Raw genomic sequence first — 19,954 nt, 5'->3', positions numbered from 1 at the left:
AATTACTGTAATTAAGTGTACGTTGGTTGTTGATTTGAAATTTGCATCCCCTGTCACTATTTTGTTATTACTACCACAAGTTTTTCTAATCAAAGTAAAACAAAGTCAAATATCTTTTCCTACACATGGCAGTATTTGTATTTAGTAAAAAATTAAAAGGGTGGTTTTCACTCCACTAAAAGGGTGTTTACCTACAATTGGAATCTAAGGGCACATCAGGAGTAAAAGTAGTACTCATGTACATCTAATTGTTTGCCTATTTCTTTTTGTTTCATACGGCTAATGGCACTTTGTACTTTCAACCATACTTAGATTGCTACTCTAATTTCTAAACTTAAAATAAGACACTTTAGTCTCTACATATAAAATTTACCCCTTTCGAGACGGTAGTGAGACAAGTTTTATACTTAGGTAGAAGAAATTTTGTACTTTCTAAAGTAAGACAGATTGTATATCTTAGGAACTAAGATGGGACCAGATTTATACTTTAGGAATTAAAGGGTCCTATCTTGAAATTCAAAAATCAAAGTGGAAATTTGGTTCATAGTTGAAGGATGCATCCATAGGTTTAAATAATTTATTTAATAGTTTTATCATCTGATTTTTTCTTTTAGTCTTGAAGAAATAGAAATTACCGAACAAATTAGTGCAATCAACTTGTCCTCTTAAATTATGCATAAAATCAAACTTTTGTATGCCTAATGAAAACACTGCATGGTTCGAAGTTAAAATACTTGTTGCATTTGACAAATAAATTACTTTGTTTGGGTCGGTGGATTTGAATTCAATAAATCATTCAGTTGAATGGATTTGGAATTATGATCAATTGAAATACATTGTTTGGCTGGTTTTTCAAACCAGGGAAATTCCAAAGTTCCCAAATATAGTTCACGCTCTAATTTATTGTATACTAATTTATTCTCACACATATACCAGATATTAAATTGATCAAAGGCAAAGCTTAATTGATGAAGCCTTCATCCTGTACAACGTTGCTTCTTTATGTACAGAATGGATTCAAGCAATAAAAATATGTCAGACATGTGATTTAACTACAAGAACATAACTTTCAAAAACCATTCCATTTAGGAACAGGTACAGGCAAAGAAAAGATTGAAACCACTTCAAATCATAGAAACTGCAGTTTCAAGAAGAGCAAAATAACATTTCCAACTGGTAAATAAGCTTCATAAGTAATCACCATGTAAAGAGAACTCCATAACATTTGATTATTTGGATTTATTCTTCCTGATCTAAATCATGCAAGCAAAAAGTTGCAGAGCACAAGACTGAAACTGAGTTATTAAAAAATAAAAAAATAAAAGAATAAAAAGAAGGAGCGGCTAATACTTTTGGGGTTTAATTACATTTACCTCCTTTATAGTTTAACCAAGCTTATTGTAAAATTAAAGTATCAATTCTTACCAATAAATGATGAAGTGCATTTGACATTTTTGTTTCCTAGTACAAGTTGGCCGGCGTAACTGAAATTCGTCAACTGTGGTTTTAATCAAGTTGTTCGGTGCTTTCTAACCCCGTACAAGCATCAATCGTATCATACAAATTTCTTTTGGACATTTCACCAAACATTTTATATGCATTCCCAAATTAACCACTTTTCACATTAACGACGACATACTACTACCATCATTTTGTTTGCAACTATACCTTGCTGGAAGGGCCATCAAACGGCATCCAGTGGGAGTCATTGCCAGATGATGTATAAAACTTAAATAAGAAGGAACAGAAGATGCACAAAATACGAAAGGGTACAATTTTCAATTCACCAGCAAAAGCCTCTCCTTCATTGTCATCTAAAACTACGATAAAATCAAAACAAAAACAAAAAGGAACAACGAATATGTAGAAGAATATTCAATTTTCAATGGAATAACAAAAACACAAATCATTTTGTTTGCAACTATACCTTGCTAGAAAGGCCTTTAAACGGCATCCAGTGGGAGTTAGAATTTTCGTTCTCGAATTCGTCTAGCGATTCTCGATCAGAACTGTCGTAATCTTGCCAGGAAAAAATTTCTATTTCATCATATCGTGAGGTGAGAAGAAAATAAAAAGAAAGCAAGCAACTTTAGAGAGATGTGATAACCAAAACCATTTTCAGAAATCGGTGATTTTTTTACTTAAATATGTAAATTTTTTACTTTAGTATTAGTAAGTTTAATTTTAAAAAAAGTAAATTTTGTCAAATAATATGTAAATTAAATTACTCAAAGTGTAAATTTCTATTTCTGACTGAAACTTATCTTTCAGGCATATACTTACTAGTTTTAATTAAAAACTTACTAAAGTTAATATTAATTATTTTAATATAATATTTAAAAAAGTCGCTAAAAATTTTGATCTGTCACTAAAGGTAATAGAAACCTATAATAGTAGGTTTCCCTAATATCGTTACCATAACTATAGGCACTATAGCATTGTCCTACACTGCTATTATAGTAAACAAAGGGCAAAAGTAAAAACATGTTAAACCTTTATAACGTCAACTCCCATTTAGCTACTGTGTAATGGGCCCTAGGCCCTCCAAATCACCGAATATTATTCCAAAGGGTTGTACTTTTTTGGGTTCCATATGTGATGTTGACATCTGCGGTATTGTATTCAATTCAGAATTTGATTCATATGAACACAGATATATGAGGTAGCTAGTTAACTGTGAACATATCCCATGTGTCAAAAACAATTTTTAATCATTTTTTTCTTTGAAAATTTTGTTCAAAATGTTCCTCACATTTTATCAAATAAATTTTTTCATCTTTCACTTTTAAAATATCAATTTTACGTTTCTCATAAATTTAAATTAACAAAAATTTTAGTCTCAATCTAAGCTTTTGACAATTTTTTAAGCTGAAATCATAATGTGACTAATGGATCCAAACAAATAAACATACATAAATTCACAGGAACAGAAAAAAAAATGATATAAAGGCCAAGAAATCTCTTCAACTGTTAATCAAATGAGGCTGCAGTCTTTTTGTTTACATACAGACAAAAAAAAATAATGCGGAAGCAATGGCGGAGCCAGAAAAAAATCTTAGTGGGGGCAAAAATAACACTAAAATTTTTTATCTACTCTTTTCCTAATTTTTAAGAAAAAAAATTACCAACAAGTACAAATGATATGTATATTCCATGAAAAACATAAAAAGACAAACTCAAAATTATTAATGTAATAATAATTTTATTTCAAAAACAAACTAAACTATTTATAATTGTTCACGACGAGTTTTCATATTTTGATAACGGTTTACAACTTTCTCATTTTCAACTTCACGAAGTATATTTTTCTCAATATAAAGGACTAAACAATCATTCATCCAAGTGTCTCCCATTCTATTTCGTCATTACATTAACTCCAATATAAGAAACTAATCAAGGAAAATAAAAAATAAATTATAAATCCATAAAATCACCATTTCACAAGTTAAAACATTTATCAAATAACCCACTTATTAGTTATTACATTAACTAATCAATTTTCAAATTTCTTTAAAACAGTAATAGTCTCATGCTCTAGAAATATATTTGCAAACAAATTTAAATAATAATAATAAGAAATAATTGTTTAGAACCTGATTTTGATGGTCTCCCAAAGTTGGTGAAAAGAGCTGCAAATCAGTGGCAGACCCAAGTCCCAGAATATCAATTGATTTTGGTCAATCTATAAATGGGATGAAGTGATCAAGAGAGAGTAACAAGCTTTGGTTGTGGAAGAAAAATTGGCTCTCATATGTTGGGGAGTGGGGACAACCAAGAGCCAAATGAGGAAAGGGAAATTGGGGAGTGGGGACAAAAGAAGTAAATGATTAATGATAATTGGATGAAGTGATAAATAAAAAGAGTTGTTAGTTGGGTGTGGAAGAGAAGGGGCCATCGGTTGTGAAGGGAAATGGGGGACCAGAAGAGTAAATGGATCTTAGGGAGTGTAAATGGAACTTGGAGAGTGGAGACCAAAAGGAATGACTAATATAATTGATATGGGACCAGAGTAGTAAGGTGAATGATATAAATTTTGTGATCTATTCTTTCATGATTTTTCTTAAAAAAAAAATCTGGGGGCACCTTTAAAATTATGTCAAAATTATAGAAGTATTATAGGAATTTAAGGGGGTAGCGGGGCGGTGCCCCCAATGTCCCCCCTTTCAATCCGCCCCTGTGCGGAGGCTACCAACTATTTTATATCCCAAAAACTCTTATATGTTCTATAAATGGCCTTCTACCACTCCAAATTTCTTCAAGAGTTTTTTCAAGAATACTTTTAGTGGGACACCTGTTTAATAAATAAATTGCACAAGGAACTGCTTCTACTTCTACCCAAAAAGATTTTGACATATTTTTCAACTTCAACATATACCTTACTAGATTCATAATTGTCATATTCTTCTTCTCTGCCACCCCATTTTGTTTATGGGGTGTATTTAATAATCAATTGATATTGTATCCCATTTTTTTCAAGAAAATCATCATAAACCAAATATTTCCTGACTCATGTATGTTCTCAAAATTTTATTCTGACAGCTACTTTGTCACTCAACAAAAGTCTTAAAATTTATAAAAGTGTCACGGGCATTAGATTTCTACTTCAAAAAACACACCCAAGACTCTAAAAATATGTATTGATTTTTTAGTTTGAAATCATAACGTGACCCATATACAATCATCTTTATGTACAAAAAGATTAGATCCAACATTTAAAGGAGCAAAAATGAATATGGATTGGATAAAATCTCATTTTTTGTTATTTCAAGAATGATTCTTTTACTTTTGTTTATTACACATCAGTGCATGTACGATGCAGATGGGAAAAGATATATTACATGCTATTCATACTGTTCAAGTGAAATCAAATAGATATATACATGGATTTTAAAAAAACTATTCGCACAAATGGTCAATGAGGGATGAAAAAATTCATTTTGTGAAATGTGAGGGACGAAATAATTCATTTTGTGAAATGTAAATGACTATAGATTAGATTATATAAATTTTGATTTGATAATTTTGTCCCTAAAAAATGATCATATACAAGGCACATTATGAATTTCGACCAAAAATTAGTCGAAAATTTAGATAAAAATCAAATTTGACCAATGTGATTTTTTAAGGGACGTAAGATTACACTTTTAAAAATGAGACACGAAAAAAATCATTTTATAAAATATGAGGGACGTTTTGAATGATTTTCCCTTTTTTTTTCTTTTGATACATGAGCTTGATGTCCTGATTATATTGATCTCCAAGCCAATATGTAGTATTTAAAATACTCAAATTTCGAGCAGGTGATTATGGAGTTTTAAGAATGAAAGAGAGTAGTTGTGACAACCACACAAATTTCATGGTAGATGTGATATTTGCTTTAATTGATGATTGAACCCAAACTAGAAATTCAGCGACAGTGGCTGAATAGCATGTTTCCGAGACATCATCGAGTCGTACAAGTTTAGCAGCAATTATTTTGCTTGCCTTTTTTTCACTTACACCGCAAATTTGTTTTGTGGCAACTTGCCAAAAGGTACATTATCAAGTGGCAGCAGCAGCAATCAATCAGACACTAACCCGTTATATTTGTCAGCAAGAAAATGGGAAAAAGGCCTGAGGGTCTGAATTTAAAGCAATTGGCTGCACAATAAGTTTCACGACACTTGAAAATTTTTATCTGAGCATATATTACTTCAGTTGTACATTTTAATTGATTGCAACATTTGATAGTGACAAACATACATAACTTTTTCCAAGGAGACGTGTTTCTATTCTCTTTAGCAGATGGGAAGGTTTTGATGCAAAGGTAATAATAAAAGCTCAAGGAAAGCAGCATGTGAAGTGAAGGTAATGCATTCCAACTAAGTACTTGTCAAAGGTCGTTTTCCCAGGACCATTGCCATTGTTGACGGTGCAAAATTCCAGGCTCTGGTGGCATATACTCGCTGCGAACGTGCTTCCTTGTCTGCTATACGCATCTCCAACTCTTAATATCATCAAGAACAAACATTTAAATGCATCAATCAATATGACCTTATCATGTTGGAAGAAAGGTTTCAGCAAGGGATCATTTAAGGAGTGATATGGACATATGGGCAATCAAATAGTATATGATTTGATTAGATAGGGGGTTATTTGGAATTTTTTTTATATTTATTGTAGTACTTTTTTTTTACCTGACATAATACGAGATAAAAAAAATTAATTAGAAACGTATTTTGTGAATAGTAAAATTTGTTTCCGTATTATATGTGAAATAAAGAGTGATTTTGTGAATAATAAGTATTTCATACAAGTGCAAATAGTACTACTACTTCACACATAAGGGATACACGCTTACTTGATTGTCAGGTCAATTGATTTTTTTCAATTTTACAAGATATACATTCATGTTTTTAAGGGAAGGTATAAATATTGAACAAACTTTTTTGGATCCCATATCATACATGACATTAAAGATAGATTTGAGTCATGCATTTTTTTTTTTTTTTATCAATCATGACCGTGAACTGTTAAGAACAGTCATCAGAATAATCGTCCTGCCCCATTTCCTGACATCTCAACCATCATTTGATTTATACCTTCTACGCTAGATGCACTTCATAATTCAAAAGTTGGTATCACTCCAAGAGAGGAATTGAATGTCCTAGCATTAGCAAGAAGCAATCATACATGCACAAAAAGACACAATGTCAAATCAAACTTTTTGCATATGGATTACAAAGCCCTAGATCAAGAGATTAAGATCATTTGCACTTGGAAATGTAGATGAAACGGAGAACGCTTCTTGAGAATCATTTGACCGCAGTTTTACGAGTAAGCGTGACCCTCTTCTCTGATACATGAAACACCACAGACTCCACATCTGCAGCACAAATCATGTGTGTGATCAGAGTCATAGAAACAAAAATGTCAATCTATAAACTCAACTCATCAATGGTTTGGTCAAATTTCAAAGCATATTAAGCTATTGCAAATCTTGATTAATTGGGACATTCGATCAGGTGGTTTAATTAGTGTCTCCATTGGTTTGACACACAAAAGTATACCATCGATTTTGGAGAGTATGCCAGCAACCCTTCTTTCACATTCCCCACACCTTAAATCAGCTGCTATAATCACCTCTTGAGCCTGCTTTTATCATCAAAGAAAAGAACCTCAGTTGAGTCCATACAGAAATACTCTTGAAGCATTGCTTTCAGAAATTGTGTACGACTACCACACAAAATGAGAGAAAGGGTGAACTTGAGTAGCAACTCCAAAAATGAAACAAAAAAAAAATAAAGGAATAAATAGGAAACAAAAAACTCAGAAAAATTGTGTACGACTAACTGGTGGCAAGGGTAAGCATTTTGCAGTAGTGGCTGAGCTGCTTGGAGGAAGTAATCTTCTCTGCTTCTGTAGTCTAAGTCGAGCGTACTCCTTCTTGGCCCAAGAAAGAGGATTCATATCTTGTACCAGGAGGCACTCAAATTATGAAAAAATTGTTCTGATCTTGGTGTTAAAGCAATGGTAGCTAAGCAAACAGCTCCACAATAATGACTTCCAACTTGATAGTTGAATCAGCTTTACCTATACTTGGATTAACTTGAAAGTGAGCCAACGAAGAGAAAGAGAAACAAGGGATGATTTTTGATGCAATATTCCGCATTTTGGGTTGAGAAGTCTCATCTTTTTGAACTGCGTAAGTATAGCCACAGCAAAGAGATGGAGATGGAACTTCTGCAGCCCACATGTTAAAGAAGGCAGCTATAATTATAACTTGACAAAGACTTTTCAGCATTCAGGCCTAATTTTCTGATCTTTTATGGCCTTTTAGCCACCCCTCGGCCCCTCTTTTCTTCTTAACTATTCTTCAACACCTTGCACCAAATATTCCCTTGGCCTGTGGCTCCGGGCAGTTGATTAAACAAATTTGTCGACCAGCTTGTGATGTCGTGACTAGCATCAATGTTTTGTAATAAGATAATGCAGACATGGGGAGAGATGTTTATTTTATTTTTATCGCCATTCATTCATTATCATCATCATGGCTTTCTTTAGGGAGGAAACAATTGCTATAACAACAAAACTGAACATTTGGGACCAATGGATCACCAAACTTGGACTGTTGCGCTTTGATTAATTTGAATTGTTAAGGTAAAGTTGGATGCTTAAGAAAAGAGAAGGTTCATTGAAAAGGCTACCGCGGCTTTGATCATTGATAGGACAGCGAAACAGAATCAAGACTTGACATCTCAATGAAGACGTGAAATCTGTTCTGTGACAAGAAAACTGTTCTAGATCCTGTGAAAAGAAAACGAATGGCAATCGCAACAAATAGCAGTCGGCTGCATTCAACGAGAAATTCCTGACTTGGTTAAGAATTGATTTATTTGCACTCTATATAGTGAATTGTAAAGGCATAAATTCTTGAGAAAAGATGGTGAAAACAATTATGTGCACTCTATCATTGGAACAATTATGTGCACTCACTTCCATTGTGCCGAAAACTTGATGGTAAACAAATCTTGAGTGTTGAAAATGTCAGAGCACCATCTCACTCAGGAACATATCTCAGTGTGTGGGACATGTTATTCTTATGGCTCCACTCCCAATTGAAGGTTGGTGGCACCAATTTTTTTTTTTTGCAATATTAGTCCAATAAGAAGGAAGATGTTTTAACTTCCATCTGTAACGTTAGTCAATCGTCTTCAGTGAGTTCATCCAGAAATTTTCAATCCTTTAAACGTGGTGTTTAATAAATATGTGTTTGATCAGACATCTAAGCTTCATGAATTTATTAACTCCAAGGACAACAACAGTAACGAAAGAAAATTTTCTGTATTACGATGCTTAGAAATCATGCACAGTTGGAAACCTTTGTGTCATAAGCCCTTGATGAACGATTACTTGTATGAGCTTGGCTTAGCCGCTGTCCTGGTGGGACTTCATTCAGGCAATAGAACATGCAGGCCCTCTCATGCATGCTGCATTTTTGAACTTTCTAAGACCAGAATGATCATGCTGAAGGTAGAAGAATGAAGCAGATGTGTTGACTGTTGATTATGGACTCAAACTAGCACATGCATCGTGCATGCTGCAGCCCATACTAAACTAATGCAAGTTCATCTATTTATGAAACCCCCTTCAGCATGGAAAAATCCATCTCAGAAAAATCAAACACAATCGGCCTCATTCACCTAATTTTGATAGACAAATGGCAGCTTCTCATCTCATGCTTCCTTGTGTCACTGCTTCTCTAGTTCTGTTGTTCGTCCCTCGCTTCTTACCAATTGTCCAGCCACAAACCATTGGAAATTCACAAACAGGTCCTACTGTTAGCGAATGTGTGCCTCGCCTGCTGTCGTTGGCTCCCTGTGAAGCATTTGTGCAAGGCACATCGGCATCACCTCCTCAGACATGTTGCTACAACCTCAGACAAGTCTACAACCAGGAACTTAGCTGCCTCTGTCTCATGGTGAATGACTCTTCCATAAGTGCTTTTCCTATCAATAGAACACTAGCCCTTCAGTTGCCAGTCCTCTGTAATCTTCAAGGAGGCTTATCTGCTTGTTCAGGTACTACATAACATCTCATTATGCCCAAAAGGACGAGGTTCTAAACATGACTAATTGTTTCTTGACATTTTGATTTTTCTTCATCAGTTTTAAAATTTTGCTTTGGAAGCAAGATAACCCTTTATGCATTTCTGACAAATGTCACTTATCTGTGTTTCGCTCTTGTCTAGCTGGAGACATAGCTGTACCCTTCCCTCCTAGTTCACCAACTTCTCAAGTTTCATTCGGGACAAAAACAAATGCTACTGTTGCTGGTATGCAAACTAATCTAGCCTTATGTATGCTTTACAGACTAACTTAAATCTGTGTGCTAGCTAGTATATCAAACTAAAATACCGGAACCAGCTAAATACTGATGCAGCCAGAAATTAATCACAGAGAACTTGAGTTAAAAGCTTAACTAAATTATCAAAGTTTACAAAAATAGATTAGTACTTCTGATAGGGTTTAGTTTCTTTGTTGTCATACACGCAAGCTCTAACAATCTTAACTTGTTTCTTGATTTCAGCCTCTCCAATGATCACAGTATCGCCAACGACTGGCATCCTGGGATCCATCCCGCATAGTGTAGCAAATTTGAATGCAATAAATCACTTGGTGGTTGCATTGATAGCTGAAATGCTCTTGCTTGGGATGACATACACTTTAGAGGCTTGGAATATCATGTTTCTTACATTCTAAGCCTTGGGTCAGTTCATAGTAATTAGTTACTATATGTCGTATATCCATTGCTAAAATAAGTTCAGCACAGTTTAATCTCAATTAGCTTGTTGTTGTGGAACTTATTAGCAGTTTGATGTTGTAGCTTAATTCTGTAGCTCTATAAATTCTTTATAAGTATCAAACTGCAAAATCTTGTACATTAAAGAAGCTCTTACCTCCTATGCCATCATGCTATGTATAACTACCGAAAGCAAAACATTGCATATTAAAGAAGCCCCAGGTTCAGACAGCATTTTTCTCTGTAGGGTCATCCCTTATAACTGGATTTGTCCCAAAACAATAAAAGATCTGGATACAACAGCTTTCAAAGCAAAGTTGCTATTTAATTACTTGAAAGAAGAACTGATCTTTTAAAGCTTGTGATATGGCACTAATCCAGAATAGCTATCACTGACCAGTTGCACAACTAGTTCAGAGATAGACGGACAACTAGATGGAAAAATTAGATAAAGGACAGTTTGCAACCATGTATAATTCTGAGGTAATGTTGGCAGCAACAAACCTGAAATATATGTTATGTTCTCGTTTAGGATGTATCTTGAGAATAATATGGGTGCTTGATTTGGTGATGCACCTATCATTGTATGCACAAGAGAAACACTCTGCTTGTTTATTAACAGACTATGGCATAAATGCACCTTCAGCTTGAATTGGTAGTTTTTAGCCTTATGCACTCAGATGACAAACTAAAATTCTGATACTTCTTTCAAGCCATTGAATCAACCACATCTTTTGGTTTTTGGCCAGGAGAAGATCAAGTCTTTGTGGGAGGCTTAAGCTTCATCAGCCAAAAACATAGGGCAGAAGTCATTATCAGTCCCCTCAATCGGGTATGGCTCGGCTTCACAAGAACTTCAGATAACCAACAGTGTGATAGGCTTATTTTTGTTATTACGAAATTGCATCAAAACTCCAAATTTTAGCTAGAAACTGTTGACCTGTCAATGAAACAATACCCATACCAATAAATATTCTTCAGTGAACCAAAAAGATGCCTCTTTCTCCAATATCTGGCAAACTTGCAATTAGACAGAGAAGATACCAAATATGCAATGTACAACTATTTGCAGTTGAAACACAAACTTCTTCCATGATCTCATTGCAACTCCTTGAGATCAGTTGAACTGAGAGATGCAAAGGCAGCATACAGGTATAAATTGGAGCAGAAATAATGTGTATTTCCTCATTGAAGCTACTGAATTCTTTAAGTTTCACAACTTCAGTGCATATCATTTCTATACCAATGTAATCCAAAAGAAAACAAATAGAAGATAGACACAGAATTCAAGATACCTTAGAATTTATCACAATTTCATGTCAGCCAAAGCCAGAATAGTTATTCCAAACTAGGCGCTTCCTCAGTCGGATTAGACTCAAAAACATCTGAGCCAGAGGCCTCTGGTTCTTCTAAAAGCTCTCTAGATTGGATTGATTCCTTGTATGCTGGTGTGTCTTTGAAATCTGTTGCTCCCCCATTATATGTAGCCACAGCAATGCCACAAGCAATTAACTGCAAACAAAAGAAGACAAATTCATCATGAATTCCTTCAAACTTGTTAGGCAGTGCAAATCTACAAGAAGAAAAACCTGTATAAGATGAATCTCCAATAAGACTGATGCCATTAATAAATAAGCCAGAATCAACCCTATCTTTAGATGTAATACGGCTTTTCCAGGTCCTGTGAGCTCTTGCGATATTCTTCTCACCAAATTTCACATTGAAACTATTATGAAACTGTACTATGAAACTATGAGTGCAATCTTTTTGTGTTCCAGATTCTATAATTATATGAAGTTCATCCTATATGTTTTGTATCGAGGCTCTAGAGACAAGATATTGGGTGCTTTATTGTTCTCTTTGCTGTCTTTCCACACGAGCAGTCGGATATGGTGCTAATAACTATCAGAAGTAGTGATACATGCAAAATGTAAAGAATCTATCCTGGCCTTTGACTGGGATAACTTTTTCTTGGCCAGTGTGAAACATCCACTCAGAATCCCTGCATTCTTAGGGAACAATAGAGTGATAATTTGAGGGGGCCATCTTCTCCTTCAACTGCCTAATCACACGAGAAACAAGCACATGAATTGCGACATCATGACCTGTATAACTTGGCGCCCGGATATGACTTCGAAAACCATTTTCAGCTAATTAGTAACCTTAGTTCGCTATCAGTGTCTTTATTCTTGAGCATCCTTATAAACATGACCACGTTGACAACTTTTTCTAACTATACTTCATCAAAGTTGGTTTCTATTCTCCATCCCCATAACGTGATATCATTGAAGAGCAGCTATAAATTGACAGACCTGACTTAATAGGAATCTAATCCACTTGATGCATTTCTTTAGTTGCTGCAGTTGACGAGGAGGGAAAATCTTTTCTCAAATGGGTTAACAATAAAAACTGGAACAAGAAAAAGAAAAGAAAAGAGACCTAGGCATCCCACTATATGGGAGCTAAATTATTCGTCCATAAACAAAACTAGAAATATCAAATATTGCACAATATGTAGGGAACACAATAGTCCTAAAAGTTTATTGGCAAATACAATATTCTTGCTTTTCCTTTAGATGTGTTTTTCTTTGTATTCCTTTCCATTCTGTGGTGGAATGAGTTTATTTTTGAAGCAAGTAGAACTGAATCCACCTAACTTCCTATTTCCAACTACCTCAGCTCACCATCTCTTCCCTTCCTCGTCATGAGTTGAACAGAACAACCACCATTTTAATACAAGAAAGAACAATGAACAAGAAAAGCTAGCTTTCTCCCAAACAAACATTACTTTAATCAAGCTTTCTCGTTACCAACCCACCTAGTACAATAAATTGTGCTAATGTAAATCTATTACTTTTGCTTAATTTCATCTCACTTTCGATTGTTCAGTACTCGAACCAATCAAATTAACATTTGAGCATAAATTGAGTAAATTAACAAAAAAAAAATGTACAGACAAGAAAGAATCAACTAAATTACCGCGAAAACAATGCCAAAGGCCCACAAGTACTGGATGACGAATCCAAGAGTATCCCATTGAGGACCTTCCCAAAAATCAGGCTTTTCACCAGGAAGCTCCGGCATCACAAACCCATCATCAACGGTTACAGTTGAGCCACTACCATCAATATCAGCCGTCCGATCAAGTTCTTTAAGCTTTGGCGCTTCTTCAGCTTCTTCTGTAGTTGAAACCGAGCTTCTTCTCTTCTTGCTGTCAAACTTGCCTGTTCTTGATGAAGACAGCTTCTTTGAAGCTGAGACTACGGTCAGATGATGGGTTCTTGGAGATGACAATGGTGGTAGTAGAATCGTACGGCGGAGAGGGCCGTTGGTGCATGGCGTCCTGGCGGGGGTGTTGTAGAGGATTTGATTAGTGTTGAGTGCCATTTTTGAGTGGCTAAGAGAGTCTGAGCAGAGGACAGCATATGAGCGGATAAAACGAATTAACTGTTTTTCAAAGAAGATTAAACCGGTGAAACGACAGCATTTGCGTTGTTCTTTTTTTGGGCTCCATTGGGCCTTGGATCAACCCAAGGAATTGCTCTGCATTGGACTGGCATTATTTCGTTGCATCTCTTGATAGATTTTTTTTGGTTTTCATCTTTTTAAGACTGATTTTTGTTACACAAAATTAATACTTTTCTACATTTTTGTTTGATTTAAATTATAAATTCAAGAGAGAAACATTTTTTTTACTATGATTATCGCGGGAGATTAAAGAGCCAAGGGGTTTAGTCTACTAGTAAAGTTAAGATCTACACAAATACTTGGTGTGGGCATTCAAGGTCATAGGCCTTCCTATTTTGAGATCATTAGGTTTCTGAAAGAAATGAATTATAACAAAGCTTAAACTGTGTAGATTGTATTCTTTTTTTGGGATTTTTTTTTTAGAAAATAAATAACATAATGCATTTTTGAGATACAATATATGTGAAATAATAAAGTAGTTCGGAGATGTGTATTGAATATCTTCCTAAAACTCAAGAAAACTTTCCAAAAAGAGTATCCAAAAATTATATTACTAACATTTGAACGCGTTAAGTAGCAGCTTAGTGACAACCTATTTTTAAGAAAAAAAATGATTTTTACTGAATAAAAATTTCCATATAAGAATCTTAAACGTAAATATGTAACCTTTCACGTACGTTACTTTATTAGTTTTTGACAGCTTTGTATATTCATGTTTGCAAATGTTATATATTTTGTCGTTAGTTTTAATATGATAGAGAGCTTGTTCTCGTTTAATCATTCCAGAGGAGGAGAAGGGTTGGGTTGAATGATAAGATGGAAATGTCTGTAAGTATGAAATCTTAACTTCAAGACCACCCACTCATTTAACAAAAAAAAAAAAAAGGGCAACTTAGTTACAAGAAAATTTGATGTAGCCACAGCATTTCCAACTTCAATGTAGCTTCAAGACTTCAAGATTCATCTTTGTTACAGCAATAGAAGAGGGGGAAGGGGGGGAATCTAGCTGATTGCTAGATGATATTTTTAACATTGATTGAGTGACGAATTAGCTACAAGACAAGTACGATATGCAGAATTGAGTTGGAAAATACGTTTCGTAGTTCTCGCATGTGTCAAAAGTCTTGATCTAGACCCTCTTGAATCTTCGATATTTGTAAGTTCACTGAAGTTGCATAGCTCATTCTCAATTGGACTGAATAATAAACGTTCTAAACTTGGAAAAAGAGAGCCCCAGGTCAACACCGAAGTTACACTTCTGAGTTTCAAGGTACATAATTGAGTTGTTTTCTAAGACGAATTCGACTTTTCTGGTAATGATTATTCAGTACAAATGGAGAGGAAACTTTATCGTAGCACAATTTGCTTCAAGTTGACGTACAAGACTCTCGTAAAATTTCCCAACCACTCTCCTAGAATTTTTGAAAAATCGCCCTCGTGAGTGCTGATCTATTTCAAGAAACATTAGGAAACTACTTGGAAAGTTTAACGAGTAAAGCAACTTGGTGAGAAAAGTCTAGGCTTGATTTGTGGCGTAGTAACAAGACTTTACAAAGACTCGGACCATGCAAAGTCTATACTAAAATTTTACCTTGTCAAGTTTGTCTTACTCAAATTGGACTGCACTCCTAATTGTAACATATAATTAGAGGTGTCAATTACAATCTAATTATATTGATAGGTACACCAATAACCTGTCCATTTATTTTTAATGGGTTTAAATGAGTTTTCAATTAAACCCATTTAAATGGTAAGTAGCGGGTTGACTTAACTTACCCATTCATACTCATTTAAAAATAATTATATATTTTAACTCAACTTTTAAAGAGTGTTAAGCAAATAAAATTGAATTTATTACTAATCTAATAATAATAAAATACTGTTATTTCTTGTCAAACGACATGCAAAAAAAAATTGAAAAAATAAAGTAGAATTTTAAGTGACTTATAAATGGGTGGGTATAAATCGGTATACATTTATTTAAATTGGTATAAATGGATTAATCCAATTATATTCATTATCCAGTTACGATCCACCTAAACCCGTCTGAATCACCTGTTTTTACACCTCTACATATAATATCTGAATAAATATTTTATACATTATCAATATATATTAGTCAGTTTAGATACATACATTAGGTAGTCTAAATACACGCAAATATATAAAAGTTTGGTGTTTAAGTTTAAATTGAGATGATATGATATGCATTTAGACCCGTTAATGTATACAGTGATAGTGTAGAAAAGATTAATCCATAATATAAAGTACAATAGAAATTACGTGCCCTAGTGTGACAAAAATATAGAGCACCCTCCTAATTGTAACATGAGAATAGGAAGTAAGTGCCTTAACATGATAATTGCATGGTACACTTCTAATTCCCATACACAATAAGATGCAAAAATAGCTCACAGAAAAAACTCAGTCAATTTACTATTTCACCCACCTCATTTCTTTCTTTTTTTTCGGAAACGATCACCCACCTCATTTGAAGTTACCCTTTTTTTTTTTTGTCTAATTTGCCTTTTTACCCTTTTTTACTGTCTCTCTCTCCGTGAAAGCGACGGAAGCTAGTGGGCTGGACCTCATCGATGACACAGCTGATGTTGACCCAAGGCCCGCTAATATCTTTTCTTTTTTCTTCTTTTTTTTTTCGAAGGAGACTCAAGTCTTGATTGATGCATGTAGACAATCTGCAGCTACTTTGTAGTTTTCTTTCTTTTCCTTCTTTCATACTGGAGAGAACAGTACAATGTCAGATCAAGTAGTCTAATGAATCACGCCTTGTTTCACAGTACCATGCATTAAAAAAACAAAAAAAATAGCCATAGAGACGTGAGATTTAAGAAATGGAAAAGCATAAAGGAAAATACTCAAATTTGTTAAAAACTCTCTCAGGTTATTCGATTGATTGCTGTCATACTTGGCATGAGATGATAGAAATTTCAATAGTGAGTGTGTTTAGACAGTAGATTATTTGAAATAAATTTTTTAAAAAAATTCTGTGATACACTTTTTTGTTCTGATATATATATGACATAAAAAGGTGATTGAAAAATATGTTGACGATACAAATAAATAAAAATTAAAAAATAAATTACAACCCAAACAAATCCAGAAGTGTCTTTTAATATATTAAGCTCGATTTGGTAGGCATAATCTTCATCTGTTTAAAAGAAAAAAATCTACTACAAAAGCTTGAAAACTGCAATTAGATATTCAAAAATAAACCACGCTCCCGCAATAAATTTTCAAACTTTTTTGTAATCAAACAATTAAACTAAGCCGAAGAGAGAGTTGATCAAGTGTGTTTGGATTGAGATGATTTGAAAAAAATAATAATAATTTACTTCATAAATTTCAATCACCTTTTTATCTCACATATATCACATTAAATTATAAAAAATACTACAGTAATTATTTCAAATAAATCATTTAAATAAACTCCTATCCAAACTTCATTTTTATGGCCTCCCACTTAAAAAAAAAAAATCAAAAGGTAAGTAGGTTAGGTTCCATTGCATTACACCCTAAAATAAATGACAACAAATTTGAAGCAACCCTACACCTGAAGTACCGCACATGCGGGCCAAACTATTGAGGCATAGGATTCTCAAGACGGTAAGGTGGTCATTTTGCTTTGCCGTTGTCTTTTGCCATAAATGGACGGACCATTAAGGAAGTTTCCCCCAAAATATGGCGAAACCTTTCTATCTTTTGAATTTCAACTGTGCCAATATCTATGGAAGCAAAAACGACAGACGTGAAATTACAAATTATGATTGCCAGAAGACAAAAAATTTTTTTTTTTAAAAAGATGGCTTTTTTTTCAGTTAATGCATATGGACATTTTTGCTTCTAACAAATATTCTAGATTTTGTGAATGATACTAATCAAAGCTGCCCGGTCTGTGACACAATCCAGCAATTTATTTCAATTTGGTATTCCTTTCTTAAATTTCCAATAAAAATAAACTAATAAAAGAAATTAAATTCTGCTTTTCATGCATAACATATCCATTGAATTTCAGTATCAATTTTCTGACAAATCCTTTTGTTCTAGTTTCCTTTTTCGTTTGGGCATCTACCAGATTTACACCCTACGCTACCATCCACACCTACTAACATCCTCCCTCCAGCCCGGCCCGAATATTCCAAGCTTTTACACAGCAGGCAAGGACTCGGGCCGCCAGCCAAAGTCCGAATAATCGAACAGCCCATCAACCGTCACGAAATCTCCGTTGCCGTTGGCACCGTGATTGTTCTCACCGAGTCCCAACTCGAACGAGTCGTAATTCGGCAGCTCATGCTCAAACCCAACCATGTTCCCTAGCCCGTCCACGTCTTGCTCATTTCCATCTGGCATGTTTATGGGCTGATTCTGGGCTTGGGACTCGGAGACGGTGGGAGGAAGGCCCAGCTCATCGTCGGAGGCTTCCAGGAGGTACCCCAGGTCCGGCCGAGAATCGCCGGAATCCGAGTTGAACTCACCGGCCGGTGGGTGAACTAGGGAAGGTGATGACTGGATTATCTCTTCCTCGAAGCTTCTGATGACCGAATCAAGGTCCTGAATCCCCGTAGCGATCTCCGGTTCATCAAGGATGTCCAAAATGTCTTCCCGGAACCGCATCACCCCGGGAGGGTCCAACTCGTTCTCAGCTCGGTCAGACTCGGTCGAGTTATCCTCTGAGTCGTGCTGACTTTTGTTGGGCTCGTTCGAGTCGGGCTTCTTGTCCGTGCCAACTCGGTCTGACTCGGGTGGGTTATGATCTGAATCCGTACCGACTTGAACCCGCTTGGACTCGGGTGAGTCGGACTCCAACTCGCCTGAGTCATATCGGGCTCTTTTTTTGCTACTCTTATTCTCGCCTGCGCACTCTTCCATTTCCATTTCGCTACGGCACAAAGAAAGAAGATTCCTACAGGCGCGTTTGGCTAAGAGCAGAATGAGGACCGCGGGACCAACAAAAATAATGGAAGACAGACGACAAAGTGGGGCGGAGTTTGTAGTTTGGACACTGTGAGGAGAGAAGAAATGAGCCCTCAATATATAATGCAAAAATATTGTAGAGACAAACAAGACCTAAAGATATGGGTTTTGGGGAGAGGATCTTAGACAAACAAATAAATTGTGGGAATGTAGTTGTGGATGAGATGTGGAAAGGAAAATCAATCAATCCATAGAGCCAAGTCACAAGAGAGAGGAAAAGAGATGAATAAAAATTACTACTAGTTGAAAAAAAAAAGGGGTTTTGGGAGAGAGAGGGAAAGGCGAGGGGGGGTGTGTTTGGGGTTGGGTTGGAAACAAGAAATCAAAAGGGCTGATGACTAATTGTTGGTTTGTTGGTTGATAGAGAGAAAGGTGTGTCCACTTGAGATTGCAGTGAGGGGGGAAATGAAGTGTAGATGGCTTATATAGTGGGGAAATGGAAGGTGGAGAGGTGAGAGATTTCCAGAGAGAGAGAGAAGACCAAAAGTTTGAGCTGTTGGTTGAGATGAAAGATAAGGAAAAATAGGAGCGGATGGGATGGGTTTACTTTTAGTCAAGATGGAAGGATTTCAGGAAAATTGCAAGAGAGAGAAAATTGTACCCAGTGGATGGATGGATGGATGGATGGCTGGGAGGAGGGAGATGAAATGGGAATGGAGGAGGATTTATATAGTGAGTAGGGTAAGAGAGAGATTGTTTAAATTTCTGGGGGCGGATTTGTTAATTTTGTTTAATAATTGCGGGGGTGTATTGGGTTGGATTAGAAATGGAAAGATGTCGACAGGCGCGTGTTTGGCGGATTCTTAAAGTCCCCTCCCATCACGTTTCACGGACATCTTGCCTTTTTCATTTCTTTTCCTTTCTTTAGTTGGATTTTAATTCTCTTTTCCCTCTTTTTCCTGTCCCTTCTATTTTAGATGTCCCTCATTTTAAACTGCATTTGAATTCCGCATTTCAAGTCCGCTTCCCCGGGCCCACTGGTTTCGGAGAAAAGTGCGGCTCCACTTTGGACTAAGGCTTCTTCTCTTGCTCTACACTACTCGGCTAAGCCGGCTATAGTTGGGTTCAGATTTCACACGGCTCCTCCATTTTTTTTTTCTTTTTTATCTGACGTCTTTTTCTCGCTTCGTGTAGGTTTGTACCTCTCTATCCGGAATGTGTACTGTCACTAAAATATTTCTATTCAGAACCACATCCGCTCTACTGTTCTTTT

General features: G+C 35.4%; 2 protein-coding genes across 2 annotated transcripts; one reads left to right on the top strand and one right to left on the bottom strand.

The window, feature by feature from the left end:
* The first annotated feature begins 8,836 nt into the window (after positions 1–8,836).
* LOC113767646 (protein YLS3) lies at positions 8,837–11,140 on the top strand. The gene is made up of 3 exons (XM_027311805.1): positions 8,837–9,560; positions 9,731–9,814; positions 10,069–11,140. Exons 1-3 carry the CDS (start codon positions 9,200–9,202, stop codon positions 10,239–10,241), a joined length of 618 nt encoding a protein of 205 aa, XP_027167606.1. The 5' UTR covers positions 8,837–9,199; the 3' UTR covers positions 10,242–11,140.
* On the bottom strand, positions 10,632–13,726 carry LOC113767647. Its single transcript, XM_027311806.1, has 3 exons — positions 13,261–13,726; positions 11,577–11,793; positions 10,632–11,221 (listed from the first exon to the last, which is right to left on the bottom strand). The coding sequence occupies exons 1-2, from the start codon at positions 13,666–13,668 to the stop codon at positions 11,620–11,622; spliced, it is 582 nt and encodes a 193-aa protein (XP_027167607.1). The 5' UTR covers positions 13,669–13,726; the 3' UTR covers positions 10,632–11,221; positions 11,577–11,619.
* Positions 13,727–19,954: the final 6,228 nt, after the last annotated feature.

This window comes from Coffea eugenioides, chromosome 4 (assembly GCF_003713205.1).
Source record: "Coffea eugenioides isolate CCC68of chromosome 4, Ceug_1.0, whole genome shotgun sequence".
Lineage (NCBI taxonomy): Eukaryota > Viridiplantae > Streptophyta > Magnoliopsida > Gentianales > Rubiaceae > Coffea > Coffea eugenioides.
Note: the sequence above shows the minus strand (reverse complement) of the source record. Positions and strands in the feature narration are given on the sequence as shown.